Genomic DNA, 17664 nt, shown 5'->3' on the forward strand with positions numbered 1-17664 from the left:
ATCTCCTCCAAAAAAGAAATCAGACTTCTCATTTATTTCCAACCCCAGCCCAAGGTCATTACTCATCTACTTTCTGCCTTTATAGATCTCCCTATTCTAGACATTCACGTATAATTCCTATTCATATAAATGGAATCATACAATATATCATCTTTTGTGACTGGCTTCTTTTATTTAACATGGTTTCAAGGTTCATCCATATTGAAGCATGCATACTATTTCTTTTATTACCAAAAAGTATTGCATTGGGTATGTCCCGTTTTATCTGTTCGTCACTTGATGGATATTTGGATTATTACCATTATTTGGCTATTATGAATAATATTGCTCTAAACATTCACATCTAAATGGATGTATGTTTTCATTTCTCTTGGGTGTATACACTAGGAATGGAATTGCTAGCTCATACACTAACTCTAACCTTTTGAGAATATGCCAGACTATATTCCAAAATTTTATATTCTCACCAATAGTATTTAATGGTTCCAATTTTTCACATCCTTGCCAATACTTGTGATTACCAATCTTTATAGTATCGTTATCTTAGTGGACATGAAGTAGTATCTTTTGGTTTTGATTTGCATTTCCTTGATGGCTAATAATACTGAGCATCTTTTCATATGCTTATTGATCATTTGTGTTATCTCCTTTAGAGAAGTGGCAATTCTGACCCTTAGATTATTATTAATTTTTTTAGATTATTTTTTAATTGGGTTATTTATTTATTATCAAGCCATGCCTTCATTATCAGATATTTACTAGGAATCTACTATTACTCAGGCTCCATCCTAGTTCCTGTGGTGGGTTCAAAGTCCTCTAGAATCACTTCACAGTTCCCTAATATGCCGTGACCCAGAGTTTGAAAAATGCTGCGTTAAAATCTGGCTCTGTGAATGTGTTCCTTGACTGTGTCCCCTGAAGATGGCAAACTTCTATGAATCATTTTAAAGAGAAACTGAGGCCCATGGCAGGAGATGTGCTCACTGCACAGCTGCAGCCATGATGGAAGCAGAGCTGGTTTTTGTTCTTTTTCACTACTCAGGGCCACAAGCCATGCTGCCTCTCACAAGTTTCAGTCACTCTAACATTTCTCTTTGCCTAGGGATTCACCAAGAGACATAAAAATTGCCTCTTATCATGGAATTGGACTTTCTTGAAGACTCAACTCTCGTGCTAAAGGATGTGTGCACATACACGTGCGCACACACACACACACACACACACACACAACCGGAATACAGGCTCAAGAATCAAGGGTGGGTGTTTATACAAGGGCTTAATTTCCAAAATATACAATATCTCACACAATTCAATAACAAAAACATTTTTTAAATGGGCAGAATTCCTAAATAGACATTTCTCCACAAAAGATATACAGATGGCCAACAAGCACATTAAAAGATGCTTAACATCTCTACGCATTCAGTTCAGTCGCTCAGTCGTGTCCGACTCTTTGCAACCCCATGAACCGCAGCACACCAGGCCTCCCTGTCCATCACCAACTCCTTGAGTCCATCCAAACCCACGTCCATTGAGTCGGCGATGCCATCCAACTGTCTTATCCTCTGTCGCCCCCTTCTCCTCCGGCCCTCAATCCTTCCCAGCATCAGGGTCTTTTCAAATGAGTCAGCTCTTTGCATGAGGTGGCCAAAGTATTGGAGTTTCAGCTTCAACATCAGTCCTTCCAATGAACACCCAGGACTGATCTCCTTTAGGATGGACTGGTTGGATCTCCTTGCAGTCCAAGGGACTCTCAAGAGTCTTCTCCAACACCACAGTTCAAAAGCATCAATTCTTCGGTGCTCAGCCTTCTTCACAGTCCAACTCTCACATCCATACATGACCACAGGAAAAACCATAGCCTTGACTAGATGGACCTTTGTTAGCAAAGTAATGTCTCTGCTTTTGAATACGCTGTCTAGGTTGGTCATAACTTTCCTTCCAAGGAGTAAGCATCTTTTAATTTCATGGCTGCAATCACCATCTGCAGTGATTTTGGAGCCCAGAAAAATAAAGTCAGCCACTGTTTCCCCATCTATTTGCCATGAAGTGATAGCATTAGAGAAATACAAATCAAAACTCCAACAAGGTATCACCTCACACATGTCAAAATGACCTGAATCATAAAAAGTTTACAAATAATAAGTGCTGGAGAGGATGTAGAGAAATGGAAGCCCTCCCGTACTGCTGGTAGGAATGTAAATTGGTAAAACCACTATAGAAAGCAGTATGGAGATTCCTCCCAAAATTAAAAATAGACCCAGAATATTTTAAAAATTGAAAATATGACCCAGATATTCTACTCCTGGGCATATATCCAGACAAAACTCTTAATTTGAAAAAATACATGCACCCCAGTGCTCACTGCAGCACTATCTGCAATAGCCAAGACATGGAAGCTACCTAAAAATGACTGAATAAAGAAGACGTGGTGTATATATACAATGGAATATGACTCATCCATAAAAAAGAATGAAATGATGCCATTTGCAGCAATCTGGATGGACCCAGAGTTTACCATATTAAGTCATAAAGAAAAAGACAAACACCATGTGATAGTATCACTTATATGTGGAATCTCAAGCGTGACACAATGGTATATGAAACAAGACTTACAGAGAACAGAACCATGACGGCCGAGTGGAAGAGGGTGTTGGAGGAAGGATGGGTTGGGAGTTTGGCATTAGCAGACTCAAACTATTATACACAGAACGGATAAGCCACAAGGATCTAATGTATAGCATGGGGAGCTATATATTCAGTTCAATATCCTGTGATAAACCATAATGGAAAAGAATATGAGAAAGAATGTATATATAGCTCAATCACTTTGCGGTACAGCAGAAATTGACACAACATTGCCAATCAACTAAACTTCAATAAAATCATATTTTTTAAAAGTTGGCATCTATAGATGAGGGATGGAGTGAGGGAACCTGGCTAAAGACATATGGAGAAGTAGGGGCAGGCGAGGGCGGGAAGCCAGGGCTCAGTCTCAGGCTTTTCTCCACATTCTGTACCCCTGTTTTGGGTCCCAAGTAGATGAGGAAACTGATATATCAGTGTGTGAAGTCCGTGAAAATTTCCATGAAAACTGGTACTTGCTAACAACAAGAAAAGAATGAATTGCGAAGTAGTGCATTATTTTCAAGCTGATGGCACCGCTCAGAGTTTTGATATAAACTCAACTTGGAACAAAGTTGCACGGGAAATGCTCTGTTAGCTTGGAACATGAATGCATCTTTCTTTAGCCAAGCCACTCAACAAGCCTGGTTACTAAGTCTTCTTTGCAGGATGTTGTCAAGCAACATGGGATATACACAATAAGGTACCAGTTTGTTTTTTGTTTTTTTTTTTTTCTGTAGATGCTGTGATTTCCAGAGGTGTGTGGTTTTTCCACCAGGAGCCACTGTAAGTTATGCATTCCTATAAACAACAACAGATGTCCATAGAACATCTCTTGGAAAATAATATTTGTAGAAGAATATATATATGCATGTACAACTGAATCACTTTGCTGTACAACAGGAATCAACATTGTACCTCATACTTCAATAAAAATAAAGAAAAAAGAACATTTCTTAAGCTTCAAAACAGATGATCAATACATAAGATTAAAATAACCAATAATTACTTATTGTTAATTGAAAATATACTCTGGTTTTTCAACTACCAAGAATGATGACAGATTTAAAAGTAAAAATGTATATACCATTGAACTTCCTCATTAACTATTTCAGCTTATTGATGATTCTGGTTATTCCTCAAATTTCCATACAATTTCCTTTGGAAAAAAAATTTACATCTGTTCAGAGCAGAGACATTAAACAGTTGATTTCAAGCAATGGCAATGATTCGAGCTAAGCAACCAAGTGTCATGTTTTGAAGGTAGCTCTCTGGGGAAGGGATTAGGGAACTGCTGGGGGATTTGGAGGAAGACAGAGAGAGGGGAACCTCAAAGTCAAAGTAAACTACTACAGAGAAGAGTAAAGCTTTGCATAAAATTAGCAGAAAAATACAGACAGATTAAGTTTTTTTTTTTTTTTTCCAGGGATAAAGAGAGGTTAGAATGACTGTATTTGTGGAGAACCGGTGAACTGGCAGTGAATAATAACAGGGTTTGAGGACGTGTGGAAAAAAAATTTTAAACCAATAAAAATTTAAAAGCTCAGTACTTATTGGTCATGGTTAAATAGCCAAGAACGATGAGCAGTGATCCCCTGTCCCACCCCTTCTCACCTTGGACTTTCGTCCCAGAAAGAAGCACCTACAACTTAAAAAAAAAAAAAAATTCTGTTTCTAATTCTTTCAATGTTACATCCATCTTTTTATATAATCTGTGAAAACCACTACTCGCTGATATATACATTTTATGAATGTATGAGGTGAGGACATGATTGGTAAGGAATTATCTTATTTATGTCCCTCTGGCAACTCCCTGATTATACCAATTTCCCCTTCAGAGTGCAGTTGTGTTATTATTTTTAGTTTTTCTATTGGTCTCTTTCACAATATATTTATATATTATCTTTGCCTCTAGCAGCTGTACTCACTATGCTCTAAGTTCTTATTTAAGTCCCCCATGGACTGTGAGCTCCTAATCTAGGAGGGATGCAGGGTGGGATGAAGAAAGGGAGAGGGTTACGGGGGCAGAGATGCTGGAGGAGTTCATACCTGAGCTGTATCTTGAGAGCTGAATGGGACAGGCACAGGAAGCTGGGGTGGAATGAGCAGGAAGAGGAATGGACATGGGCAAAGACATAGAGGGAGGAAAGAGCATGGTAGACTGGGAACCTGAAAAGGTTCAGTAAGACAGGGGTGAGAAGGCCAAGAGTCCTTCATCATCTGGCAGGGAATTAAGCCTGCAGCAGAGAGCAGCCACCAGTAGAGATGGTCCTAGGGGGAGAACAGCAAGTGATGGCTATGGACTATCTCATTCATGTTTGCCCCTGTTGTAGGAACACCTCTTTCTGCTCCTACCCCAGAGAGATAACAGGTATCCTGCCCACCAACACAATGTCACAGAACATCATTCTCAGCTTCACTTTCTGAAGGGCTGGGTAAGACTAAATTGGAAGGATTAACTTTTAAATTTTATTAAGACTCCAGATGAGAGAAAGAGGGATGGCATTAAATGTGTATCTATGTAAAAAAAAAAGTTAAATAATTCCATGACCTAAAATGAAACAAAAAATAAAATGCAGAAATACTGTATTTTGACTTTTTAATGGTACTAATAGATAATCATAATCCTCGAATAACTGTCTCAATAGACTAGCATTTATGCACTGCATAGAGGAGATTCACATTTTTTTTCATTTACTGCCAATCTTATGCTAACAAGAGTCATATCATTTTGATATAATAACAAAGTGCCTAATTCAATCATCTTGAAAATTAATTGATATGTTTGTAGCTGAGCCTCCAGTTAATTACCTTTTTTGTTTAATTTTGAAATTTAAGTCTGCTTCTCATCCGGTCCTGTCTGTCTGTGTCCTACATACATCTATGACCTTCATCTTGTATTATGGAGAAAAAAAAATTCTTGCCAAGCACTTTCTACTCCTGTACTTATTCAACATATTCATATTTTCTGATTCATCTTTCCTTTTATAATTATATTTTTAAAGTCATATTAAGTCTTCAGAGATAGTAGAATAAATGTCTCTCTTCTAATGAACATTTTGTTAGAGTTAACTAAAGTCTTTTCCCCCCCTGCATCAGATCTTCAAATTTATATAAAGATTCTTCAATAGCTATAGTTATCAAGAACCTTTTAAGTCATTGCTTATATTATTTTGAGAACCTTGACATTTCCAAGTGGAATATTTCTGACACTTATTTTGTTCTACTTTATTAATACTGATACTTGCTTACATCTAAACACATTCCTAGGCCTACAAGATTTCTACTTCTATTAATTGTTAAATCTCAGCAGGAGGAAGAAAGTAAAGAGGTGTGAAGACCAAGACAAACCCCAAATAAAACAAAATGATTAATTAATGGCAGTGCTGAGGACTAGAACTCAGACCTGTGAGCTTCCAAAAGGAATAAGCTTTTGGGAGGCCACTGAAAGCATTTTCTTGCAATTAAGGCGACTGGCTCACCATTCTTCACATTTTATTTTAGTTTTTCATTTGAAGAGTGAATGAGGGCTTCCCCGGTGGCTCAGTGGTGAAGAATCCACCTGCCAATACAGGAGACACAGGTTCAATCCCTGGTCCGGGGAGATCCCATATGCCTTGGAGCAAATAAGCCTGTGTATCATAACTTTTGAGCCTGTGCTCTGGAGTTTGGGAGCCACAACTACTGAAGCCCATGTTATAATTACTGAAGCCCGCGTGCCCTAGTGGAGAAGGCAGTGGCACCCCACTCCAGTACTCTTGCCTGGAAAATCCCATGGACGGAGGAGCCTGGTAGGCTGCAGTCCATAGGGTCACTCAAAGTCAGACAGGACTCAGCTACTTCACTTTCACTTTTCACCTTCATGCACTGGGGAAGGAAATGGCAACCCACTCCACTGTTCTTGCTTGGAGAAACCCAGGGATGGCAGAGCCTGGTGGGCTGCCGTCTATGGGGTTGCACACGACTGAAGCGACTTAGCAGCAGCAGCAGCAGCAGCATGAAGTACTAGCAGGGTCCATGCAAAGTAAAAATACAAACCTGTTTTCTGCTTTTATTCTGATTCTTTCATTAAGCATCTAATATAAAACTCATGCCAAATAAAATCTTAGAAATTGTCTTGCTCTTTGGAAAGAATATTTGGAACCAAAATTGCTGTTCTTTAAGCACTGAGTTCATACAGCTCAAAAAATAACAAAAATCAGTCTTAATAAACATATCACTCATTTGATTCTCCAGATGAAACAGCTATCTTCTAAATAAAAATAACTAAAAATCTCCTTTCATTTTCTCTTCCTTGTTCAGGTCTGTATCACACATTACCTGAAACCAACATAATTTGCTTTATATCTTTTTAATCTTGTCAGCCCCTTTGTATCCTTCTTTTTACCAACAATGATTGATTTTCTTTTTTCTCTTCTTTGATTAGGCAAACATATAATTCAGAGGGAAGTAAGACAATCAGTTTTAGAGCATGTACATTCCTGGTATCATTATCCTGTCTTTCCCTCAAACAGTTGGATATTCTGTTAACAACCTGTTACTGAAAGGGAAAAAATGGGCAAAAATATAATACACAAAATACAATTAATTCTAATAATAATGAAGGGTAAAAGTATCTGTATGATAAATTTCTGCAACAAAGTGTGTGTGTTAGTCACTCAGTTGTGTCCAACTCTTTGGGACCCCATGAATTATAGCCCACCAGGCTCCTTTGTACATGGAATTCTCTAGGGAAGAATACTGGAGTGGGTTGCCTTTCCCTGCTCCAGGTGATCTTCCTGACCCAGGGACTGAACCCAGGTCTCCTGCATTATAAGCAGATCCTTTACCATCTGAGCCACCAGGGAAACCCATTAGCAAATAACTATTAAAATATCAGTCAAGATTATGATGGTGAATGCAAATGAAGGCATAACTCAAATGTCCAAAAGTAAAATTCTTGGCCAATTTAAGTCTGGATGATCACTGTGTGCTAGCTCTGGGAACCAGACTACTGGGGCTCGAATTCTAGCTCTGTCAACTTAGTGGCTCTGCAAATTCGGGGGCCGTTATTATTTAAGTTCTCTGCACCTCAGTTTCCTTATCTGTTGAATGAGAGTAATAGTGCCTGTAAACACAGTCCATGGAATTCTCCAGGCCAGAATACTGGAGTGGGTAGCCTTTCCCTTCTCCAGGGATCTTCCCAACCCAGGTCTCCTGAATTGCAGGCAGATTTTTCACCAGCTGAGCCACCAGGGAAGCCCTATTCAGTGTCACTCCCTGTCAACTCTGATTGTTGTAATAGATTAAACAATTTCATAGAAACTTAATGCTTTATCATTCATTTTGCTTCATGCTGGAGTTCCAGAACAATTTGTAGGTTTTATATATTCTTTAACTTTTATCACTTGAATATTCTTTTCCTGGTCAAGTGGAGAAGGGAATGGCAATCCACTTCAGTATTCTTGCCTAGAGAATTCCATGGACAGAGGAGTCTGGTGGGCTACAGTCCATGGGGTCATAAAGAGTCTGACACGACTGAGTGACTAACACTTTCCTGGTCAAGATAGATGTCAATTACATCCTTCCACTTCAGGATTTTCAAACCTGGCTGTAAAGTAATGATTCTTATTCTTTGAAATTATGGGGCCCTGAGTGAAATGGGTGTAACAAATTATGGGGGACAGGCTCTAATACATAGGGCCTCCCCACCCCTTTACTTCTTCCAACACCTCATCTCTTCTGTTAATTACATCTCCAGAAAGCAGGGCTGCTTTTATCAGTGGCTATCCACTGATATCAAAAGGATAACTATATACATATATAAGACAGGTACAAAGACAATGGGCTAGAAAGCCTGCTTTCAGCTACTTTGGGAACAAAAGGATATTTGCTATATTTCATTTTTCTATTAAGGCCCTGGTCTGACCTATTTTTCCCCCTTTATTCAAAGTTAAGCCAGGAAATAATACATTTTATTTTTTTTAGTTAAAAAACGAGAATGGAAAAGGGTCTCATTTAGTAATGAAGGGAACATAACCTTTATTCAATGCAAAGGGCACTGGAGTCTATATTCATCCAGGCGCCAAATAGCCCTCTAAGCTTTAAAAACTAATTACAGGAGGAGAGTGTGATTTTTCAGTCTTTTTGGCTCATGCCACGCTCCTGTGGTACTCTAACGTGCTAAATCAAGGCTCTGTCAACTCTACCACATTGGAATATCAATGAAGAATGTCCCCTCCACTTACCTTTGGTTTCAGGATAGAGAATGTGATAGATTAAGAGAAAAGAATCAATCACATATAAAGCAAAATAGACATAAAAAATTATTTTTCTTCTGTTAAAGCAAACAGAATGTGTTTTCAACCCATGTTTATTTGCATGCAAAAACACGAACAAATATCTAAGGCACCTTGTTCAGCAAAATAAACCAGATAAATATGGAAAAATTTATATAAAATTCAAGCCCAGACAAAACTAAACAACAGTGATGAAAGTCAGAACAGTGGTTACCTTCAGGTAACCTTCTGGGTACAAGAAAAGTTCTGTATTTTGATCTGGGAGGTGGTTACAGGAGTAAAATAACACGTAACAGTTCACTGAGTTATACACCTAAGATTAACATGTTACTTCATGGATGTAATAATCCACCAAAAATTTAAAAAATATGTATAATTTGTTTTGCCTTCAAATTTAAGATGGAATGTAACAATTCAAATCACACACAGAAAAGAACAAAGCCAAGAACTAAATTCTAGCTCTTTTAAATCAGACATATGAGGTGGTATAGGGAGGCTCATCTCTTGATCAGCATTCTCTCTTTCTAACTATGGCTAGAAGGCCTCCCCTTTAAGCTTTTGAAGACAACTAATAAAACTGATTGAGGGGGAAGGAGGCTTCAGAGGGAGGCGATATATGTATACATACAGCTGATTCACTTTGCTGTACAGCAGAAATAAACGTGACATTGTAAAGCTTGATTGGGAGGGCAAGCTCTTACCACCACTTTGGGAACTATTTGGCCATGTGCACTACAATTGGACACATGCATATGCTATGACCAGCAACTTGAAGCCTACAGTGTAAGCAATAAAAAAACATACATACATATGGTTACCAAGAGAGAGTAGAATATACAAAGAAGCACTATTTGTAACAGTTTCAAATTAGAAACTACCCAGGTGTACCTAACAGGAGTAAAATAAATGAGTGCATATATACACACATACACAGTCAAATAATAAAATATTAAAAAAATACTTGTGGTGTGTTCACATTCATTGTGTATTCACATTCAAGTCATGTCTGACTCTTTGCAACCCCATAGGCTGCGCATGATGAAATACGATATACGATCTATACACAAGAATACGCATGAATCTTGTCAACATAATGTGGAACAAATGGAGCCAGTTATAAAATATATAGCTGCATGATTCCATTAAAAAAAAAAAAAAAAACCAAACAGACTAAACTAATCTTGGTACTTAAAGGTAAGACGCAGGTAACTTTCAAAGAGGTGGCCAGTGACCAGGAGGAACGGTAAGGCTCACTACCGCTTTGTTCTGTTTCTTGGTATTATTCTGTTTCTTGATCTGGATACTGCTTACACAATGAAAAGCATGAAAATTTGCCAAACTGTGCCTTTGACGTGTGCACATGTAAACTATAGGCAATATAAGCAGAGAGATGGAAACTCTAAGAAAGAATCATAAGGAAATGATAGAAGTCAAACATGCCATAACAGAAATGAAGAATGCTTCTAATGGTCTTATTTAATGGACTGGACATAACCAAGCAAAGAATCAATGAGCTTTAAGAAATGTCAATAAAAATTTCCAAAAGCCAAATCCAAAGACAAAGAATGAAGAGACAGAACAGAATATCAAAGAACAGAGGAACAATTTAAAAAGGTATAATGTATGTTTGGGCATACTAGAAGGAGAAGAAAGAGAGAAAAAAAAAAAATTAAACGATAATGACTGAGAATTTCCCCAAACCAATGACACCCATTGAATCACCATGATCCATGAAGCTCAGAGATCACCATCATGAAAAACACACATGTATACAAGATTTGAATAGTGCAAAATCAAAAACAAAGAAAGGAATTGTGCAAGAAGCCAGAGGAAAAAATTACCTTACACACAGAAAAACAAGGATAAAAATCACACTGGGCTTTTCTTCAAAAACCATAAAACAAGAATAGTGAAGTGAAATACTTAAAAAGTGTTAGAAGAATTATCAACCTAGAAATTTGAACCCTGTGAAATTATTCTTCAAAAGTGAGGGGAAAATAAACACTTTTTCCAACAAAAATCGAAGGAATTTGTCTTCAAAAGGCTTGCCTTATAAGAAATGCTAAAAGAAGTTCTTTAGGAAGAAAGAAAATATAGGTTAGAGACTTGGACCTACATTTAAAAAGGAAGAGAATTAAAGAAGGAATAATTGAAGGTAAATAAAATCTTTTATTTCTCTTATTCTTAATTGATCTACAGGTAACAGTTTGTTCAAAATAATAATAGCAACATTATATACAGTGATCATAGTTTATGGATAAATGGAATAAATGGCAGAAATGTTACAAGGGATGGGAGGAAAGAATTAGGACTACTCTGTTATAGCGTACTTTTGTTAGTCCCAAATGTATGTTGCGAACTCTAGTGGAACCTTTAAAAAAGCAAAAAATAAATAAAACAAATATATACCCTAAGGTGATACAGTAGAATTACACAAAAACACTCAAAACCAGACAGCAGAAAAGCACAGTCCATTTTGAAAAAACCATTAAGTTTGATTTTGTTAAAATTAAAAATTTCTGTTCTATGAAAGGCTCTGTGAAGAGAATGAAAAGACAAGGCACAGACTGAAAGTTTTTGTAAACATCTGTCAACTAAATAAGTGGCATCCAAAATAGCTCAACAGTAAGAAAATACATAACCTAATTTAAAAATGGGAAAACATCTGAACAGATAGATACCTTACTATATGTATATATACACACACACACGTATATGTATACATATATATGTGTACACACACACACACACACACACACACACATATATGCTACCCTGGTGGTTCAGTGGTAAAAAATCTGACTGCAATGCAGGAGACTTGGGTTCGATCCCTTGGTTGGGAAGATCCCCTGGAGGACGGCATGGCAACCCACTCCAGTATTCCTGCCTGGAGAATCCCAAGGGCAGAGGAGCCTGGCGGGCTACATAGTCCATAGGGTCACACAGAGTCAGACATGACTGAAGTGACTAAGTAGCAGTCACTGCTTTAATAAATGCTTATTTATTAAATAAAAAATGAGATGATGCTAAACATCATATGTCATCAGGGAACTACAAATGAAAACAATGAGATCACCAGACACTGATAAGAATGTACCGAATCTGAAACACTGACACCACCATATGCTGGCGAGGATATGGAGCAGTGGGAACCCCTACTCCCTGTTGGTGGGAATGCAGAATGGGACTGCCACTTTGGAACAGTTTTGCAATTTCTTACAAAACTAAACACACTCTTGTCATACAATCTAACAGCCACATTCTTCGGTATTTACCCAGATGAGCTGAAAACTTACATCCACAAAGAAACCTGCACATAAAGGTTTATAGCAGCTTTATGGATAACTGCCAAAACTTGGAAGCAACCAAGAAACCTAACAGTAGATGAACAGATAAACAAATTCTGGTATGTCCATACAATGAAATGTTATTCAGACATCTACAAAAAAAAAGCTATCAAGCCACAAAATGACAGAGAACAGAAGCGAATATGAAAAGGCTACGTACTGTATGATTCCAACTATATGACATTCTGGAAAAGGCAAAACTACAGAGATTGAAAAGAAAACAGGGGTTGCCAGGGGTTGGAGGAGACAAGGGCTGGATGAACAGGAGGAGCATAGAGGATTTTTAGGGCAGAGAAACTTATTCTTAGTGATACTGAAAGGGTTACATTTACTTTAAACAGTGAATGGATACAATCACTAGACATTTCTCAACTTTTAAAATGTACAAGACAAAGAGTGAACCCACTGTGAACTACAGACTTCAGTTGATAATAACGTCAGTATCAGCTTACCAGTTTTAACAAATGTACCTCATTGCTGCAAGGTATTAAAAGTAGAGGAAAGTGGGGGTAAGAGTGGGTGAGGGGTCACATGGGAACTATGCATCTTCCACTCAGTATTTTTAACAAACCTAAAACTGCTCCCTTATACAAATAAAAATCTATTAATTAAAAAAATACACATATATTCATATATATGTGTATTTTCTTATATCATGTATATGTTTTCTTATATCAACGTAACTAGCTAACAAGTTTTTCTGAGAGAATGTGAAATATAAGGAAGAAAACATAAATTGTTGTTGTTGTTCAGTTACTAAGTTGTGTCCAACTCTTTGCAACCCCATGAACTGTAGCACACCAGACTTGACTATAAGAACCTTTGTTGGCAAAGTGATGACTCTGCTTTTTAATACACTGTCTAGCTTTGTTATAGCTATTCTTCCAAAGAGCAAGCATCTTTTAATTTCTTGGCTGCATTCACCGTGTGCATTGATTTTGGAGCCCCAGAAAATGAAATCTGACACTGTTTCCACATTTCCCCCATCCCTTTGCCATGAAGTGATAGGACTGGATGCCATGATCTTAGTTTTCTGAATGCTGAGTTTTAAGTCAGCTTTTTCACTCTGCTCTTTCACCTTCATCAAGAGGCATTATCTTAAATTATGGAAGAACTTTTGAGTCTCATGATTTTGAGAAAGTTTTAAATGGCACTATAGCAATTTTTCATAATAAAATAGTAAAGATATGGCACCACAATACACAAATACAGTTAACTTCATGAACAGTAAAGGCCTATTTATCTACAGTTGCAGCCCACATTCTGAGAAGGAGACAAGCTCACAGTTCTGTGATGAATTAAAATTAAAATACTGGTCACTACTTCTTTTATTCTTTTTCTGGTCTTTGCTTCTTTCAAGTGCTTTTACTTTATTTTATTAATATTTATTCATTCACTTGGATAGGCAAAAAGACAATAAGAATAAATTTTATTTATTTTAATGTGACAAAATATTACCTCCACTTCTCCCCTACCTGACCACCAATTTACACAGCTCTAAAATGACAGAGGTGAAAATATTTCACTGTGCCAGGCCAGCTATATGAAATTCAAGAGTGTCAACAGATTAGGCCACATTTTCACTGCTAAAAAAATAACTTAAATTGTACCAAGGTAAATATTGCGGGATAAAGTTGAGAGACTTCACTTTTGTCAAAATATGTAGGAAATAATCAGAGATAAAGCACTGTATATGCACCAATGTGGGAAGCACATCTCATTTCTACAAGGTTCACCTAAGTTCTATGAACTAAAAAGCACGTTAAGAACAACTGCAACATACAACATATCCGTACAAGGGCAAGGACTTTTTAAACGTTTTTACCTTATGAAATCTTCTTCCTCTTCTCTCTTTGACCTCAGCTGTTTGGGTTGAGCCATATTCATCCAGTTTGGTAGAGATTTCAAGAGCCTGCTGATATCATCATCTTTTGCCCAAGATGCACTGATGACAAGTTTTTCTTCAGACTGGACGATACCCCTGAACACAACCAACAGAAAAGAGACACTTCAGGACACTTCATCAGCATTTTCCATCTACCTTTGTTGTTGGAAAAAGACACCATGCTCACCTCTCTTATTAACCTAACCCATTATCCAGCTGGAGGCATGACATCCACGGATAGGTCACCTTTGTGGGAAACATCATTTCTAGATTCCATTCTTAGTTTCTTCATTGTTGAGTAATTGTGAAACTAGTAATATTAATTAGCTCCCCTCATCCTAGTTAATCTCTAAGGATAAATAAAAGTGTATGGGAGGTCTTTTGTGGGTGGGGAGTGGAAAGGGATTCTTTCAAGAAAGATGCTGAACAAACAAAAAGTGGGTTAACCACAAAGACAGTGCAATTAAACAACAACATGAATTATATCTGAAAGGTGATGGAAGTGTTACAAAAGGCTGTTCTCTGACCTCTTGGTTTAAACTACCAGTTAGCTCTACTTGAAGATGTTTTTTGAATCATGGACACCCCTCTATTCAAAGCAAATCCACCATCACAGAGAAACCTTCTGCCCTTGATGTCAGGCAGAAAAAGTCTTTGATTACTGTTCTCTCTAGTGAGCTCTGACAAGTGACCTGGAGTGACAGGCTTCAAGTCCTTTAATAGGGCCCATGGGTGAGCTATTAACACTGCTCTTACCAAAACATACCTGGAAAGCCATCGTGAACACTCAATTCCAACTTAATTAAAAAGCTTCCCTTTCTGTTCAACATTTCTTTCACTGTAACTAATTTCAATGGTCTAAAAATCCTTCTCAGCAATTCTAGGTGACAGAATGGCATATATTTATGAAAGGACTGCTAATTAGCTGGCGAGCCCTCTGAGGCTAAGAAGTTCTCTCCTCCATCACAGGCAGGAATTTATGTTGGTATAATGGTTCTACTGAAGAACATGATGTCCTTCTAAATAATACAATACATACACAGTGTATATGCTTGGATGTATGAGAAAACCTTCTTTACCCAACAGACAGTGTATATAGACAGAAGTTGCTGACACCTAAAAACCTTGACTCATGACAACCTAACTTGAGGTAACAAAATTCTATGTTGCAGGGAGCAACACTGCCCTGGTTCTCTGAAAATAAACTAGAATAAATAAGAGAACCATAGTTGATTTCTAGAATTCTCACTCACCACAAGCAAAAGGTTTCTAACAGTAAGTGTGGTCAGCAATACAAAACTTAGATTACAGAATCTTCTTCCCTGAGACCTCTCAAATTACTCTGACTGGTATCTTTTGTTCATTTTTTTATTTGTTATTTTCAAGCATCTTCCTACAATCTACATGGATTGATCCCACAAGATAACTTTACACTTTTATACATGGGGTGCTGTATTCAGCCTTACAGAATACAAATCTATGCTACTGCATGTCAGAAGAATCCTCAACGTTCTTTGGCATGCTTTTTACCTGTCTCTGATCGACTTCCTCTCTCCTTCCTTCTATGGCTATCTTTTAAACCTTTGTCTTTTATCTCCTCATTGTTTGACCCCCCACATTCTTTCCATTTGTCAAAGAAAGGAGGGGACCGAAGTATATACTTTCAAACAGCTCAACTCTTATCCTCCATAGAAATATATTCAAATCTGTTTCATCACCACTTATTGGCAATAATTCCTCTACCTAGGCTTGTGGGGCTCCTTTCTCTGCCCTTCCTTCCAGTGACACCCCCCCTTCCTGCATATCTGGGATCTCTCTCAATATATTCCTCAATCCCCTGTGTTCAATTTTTTAAATGAATGAATAACTGAATCTCTTTCCTGATGCAGTATTTCTCTCTAATAAAACTTCTCTCCCTCCACATACACTGTTATCAAATGAATGTGGCCTTCACCCAGTCACTTCATTCTCTCACCTCTCATTTACTTTTTCAATTCCTGAAGTCTCCCTCTGGGATCTACTCTATGGTTTAACCCATCTGTTCCTTCTTGCAACTTCTTCAGTGATTTTTACTTCTAGATTTTCTGTTTAGCTCTTTTACAAATCCACTGGCTTCTTTCCTCTAAAATGTTCCGTACTTGTATTGCGGATTCTATCCTTCCTTTATTTCTCTGAATCATTTTTAAGCAGAGATTTTAAAGTTCTTATGTGGCTCTGTATTTTCAGGAAGTTCTTTGGGGTTTCTCTGGTGGCTCTGATGGTAAAGAATCTGCCTGCAATGCAGGAGACCTGGGTTTGATCTCTGGGTCAGGAAGATCCCCTGGAGAAGGAGATGGCAACCTATTCCAGTATTCTTGTCTGGAGAATCCCATGGACAGAGGAGCCTGGCCGGCTACTGTCCATGGGGTCGCAAAGAGTTGGTCGTGACCGAGCCACTAACCCTTTCACTCTGGATGTCAAATGTCCTATAAGTTGCATTTTCCTTCTTTTTTCATGAGGGTGGTTTGCTATTCAGGTCTGCAAGTTCTACCTCAGAGGGACTTGACCTTTGAACGAATCCCACATTTTGCCCTGTGCTTTGGAGATGTCACTATTAGATGAGCTGCATTCGCCCCTCCTGGATCCTTTAAGTTTCACTACTTTCAAATAAGTTTTTAAGTTTTTTTTTTCCTTCCTTATTCTGGCTTACAACTTTCTCCCCCTACACGAGTGGTATAAATTGAGGTCCTTACTTGCATACGTCACATGTGTAGGATTCTGATTTCTTTTAGAGGTCACTTTTTCCCTTGGACTGAAAGGAGATCAAACCAATCCATCCTAAAGGAAATCAGTCCTGAATACTCATTGGAAGGACTGATGTTGAAGCTGAAGTTCCAATGCTTTGGCCACCTGATGTGAATAACTGACTCATTTGAAAAGACCCTGATGCTGGGAAAGGTTGAAGGTAGGAAGAGAAGGGGACGACAGAGGATGAGATGGTTGGATGGCATCAATGGCTCGATGGACATGAGTCTGAGCAAGCTCCACGAGTTGGTGATGGACAGGGAAGCCTGGCGTGCTGCAGTCCATGGGGTCGCAAAGAGTCAGACACAACTGAGTGACTGAACTGAACTGAACTGAGGGAAGCCTGGCATGCTACAGTCCAAGGGGTCGCAAAGAGTCAGACATGACTGAGCAAATGAACTGAACTTTTCTCCTGGGAGTAGAGTGGCTTATTCCCAAGCACAAAGTTTTCCTAGTCTCATATATGGGTGGAAAGACCCCATGCATAACTCCTGCACAGATAAACTTCCAGGCCATGTAGGTGTTAATACGCTAGCCCCTACTGGGTCTTCACCTCTGCTATGATCTAAATGTTTGTGTCCCCCTGGAATTCACATGTTGAAATCCTACCACCGCTGCCACAGTATTAGGAGGTAAGGCTTTTAGGAAGTGATTAGGTCATGGAGGGTGCAGCCCTCATAGAGGGGATTAGTGGCTTACGAAAGAGATCCCACAGATGTGGTTCCCTAGCCCCTTCCTCCGGGTG

General features: G+C 38.3%; 1 protein-coding gene across 3 annotated transcripts in view; it reads right to left on the bottom strand.

The window, feature by feature from the left end:
• EXOC4 (exocyst complex component 4) overlaps positions 1 to 17664 on the bottom strand; it is an 802504-nt gene that overhangs the window by 130722 nt on the left and 654118 nt on the right. For all 3 annotated transcript variants that reach the window (XM_086395578.1, XM_086395579.1, XM_086395580.1), the window contains one exon: positions 14076 to 14231. In XM_086395578.1, coding sequence (XP_086251704.1) covers positions 14076 to 14231 — 156 coding nt within the window. The remainder of the gene's footprint in view (positions 1 to 14075; positions 14232 to 17664) is intronic.

Source organism: Bos grunniens, chromosome 4 (assembly GCF_055505025.1).
Source record: "Bos grunniens cultivar Pamir isolate PY7600 chromosome 4, Bosgru_T2T1.0, whole genome shotgun sequence".
Taxonomy (NCBI): Eukaryota; Metazoa; Chordata; class Mammalia; order Artiodactyla; family Bovidae; genus Bos; species Bos grunniens.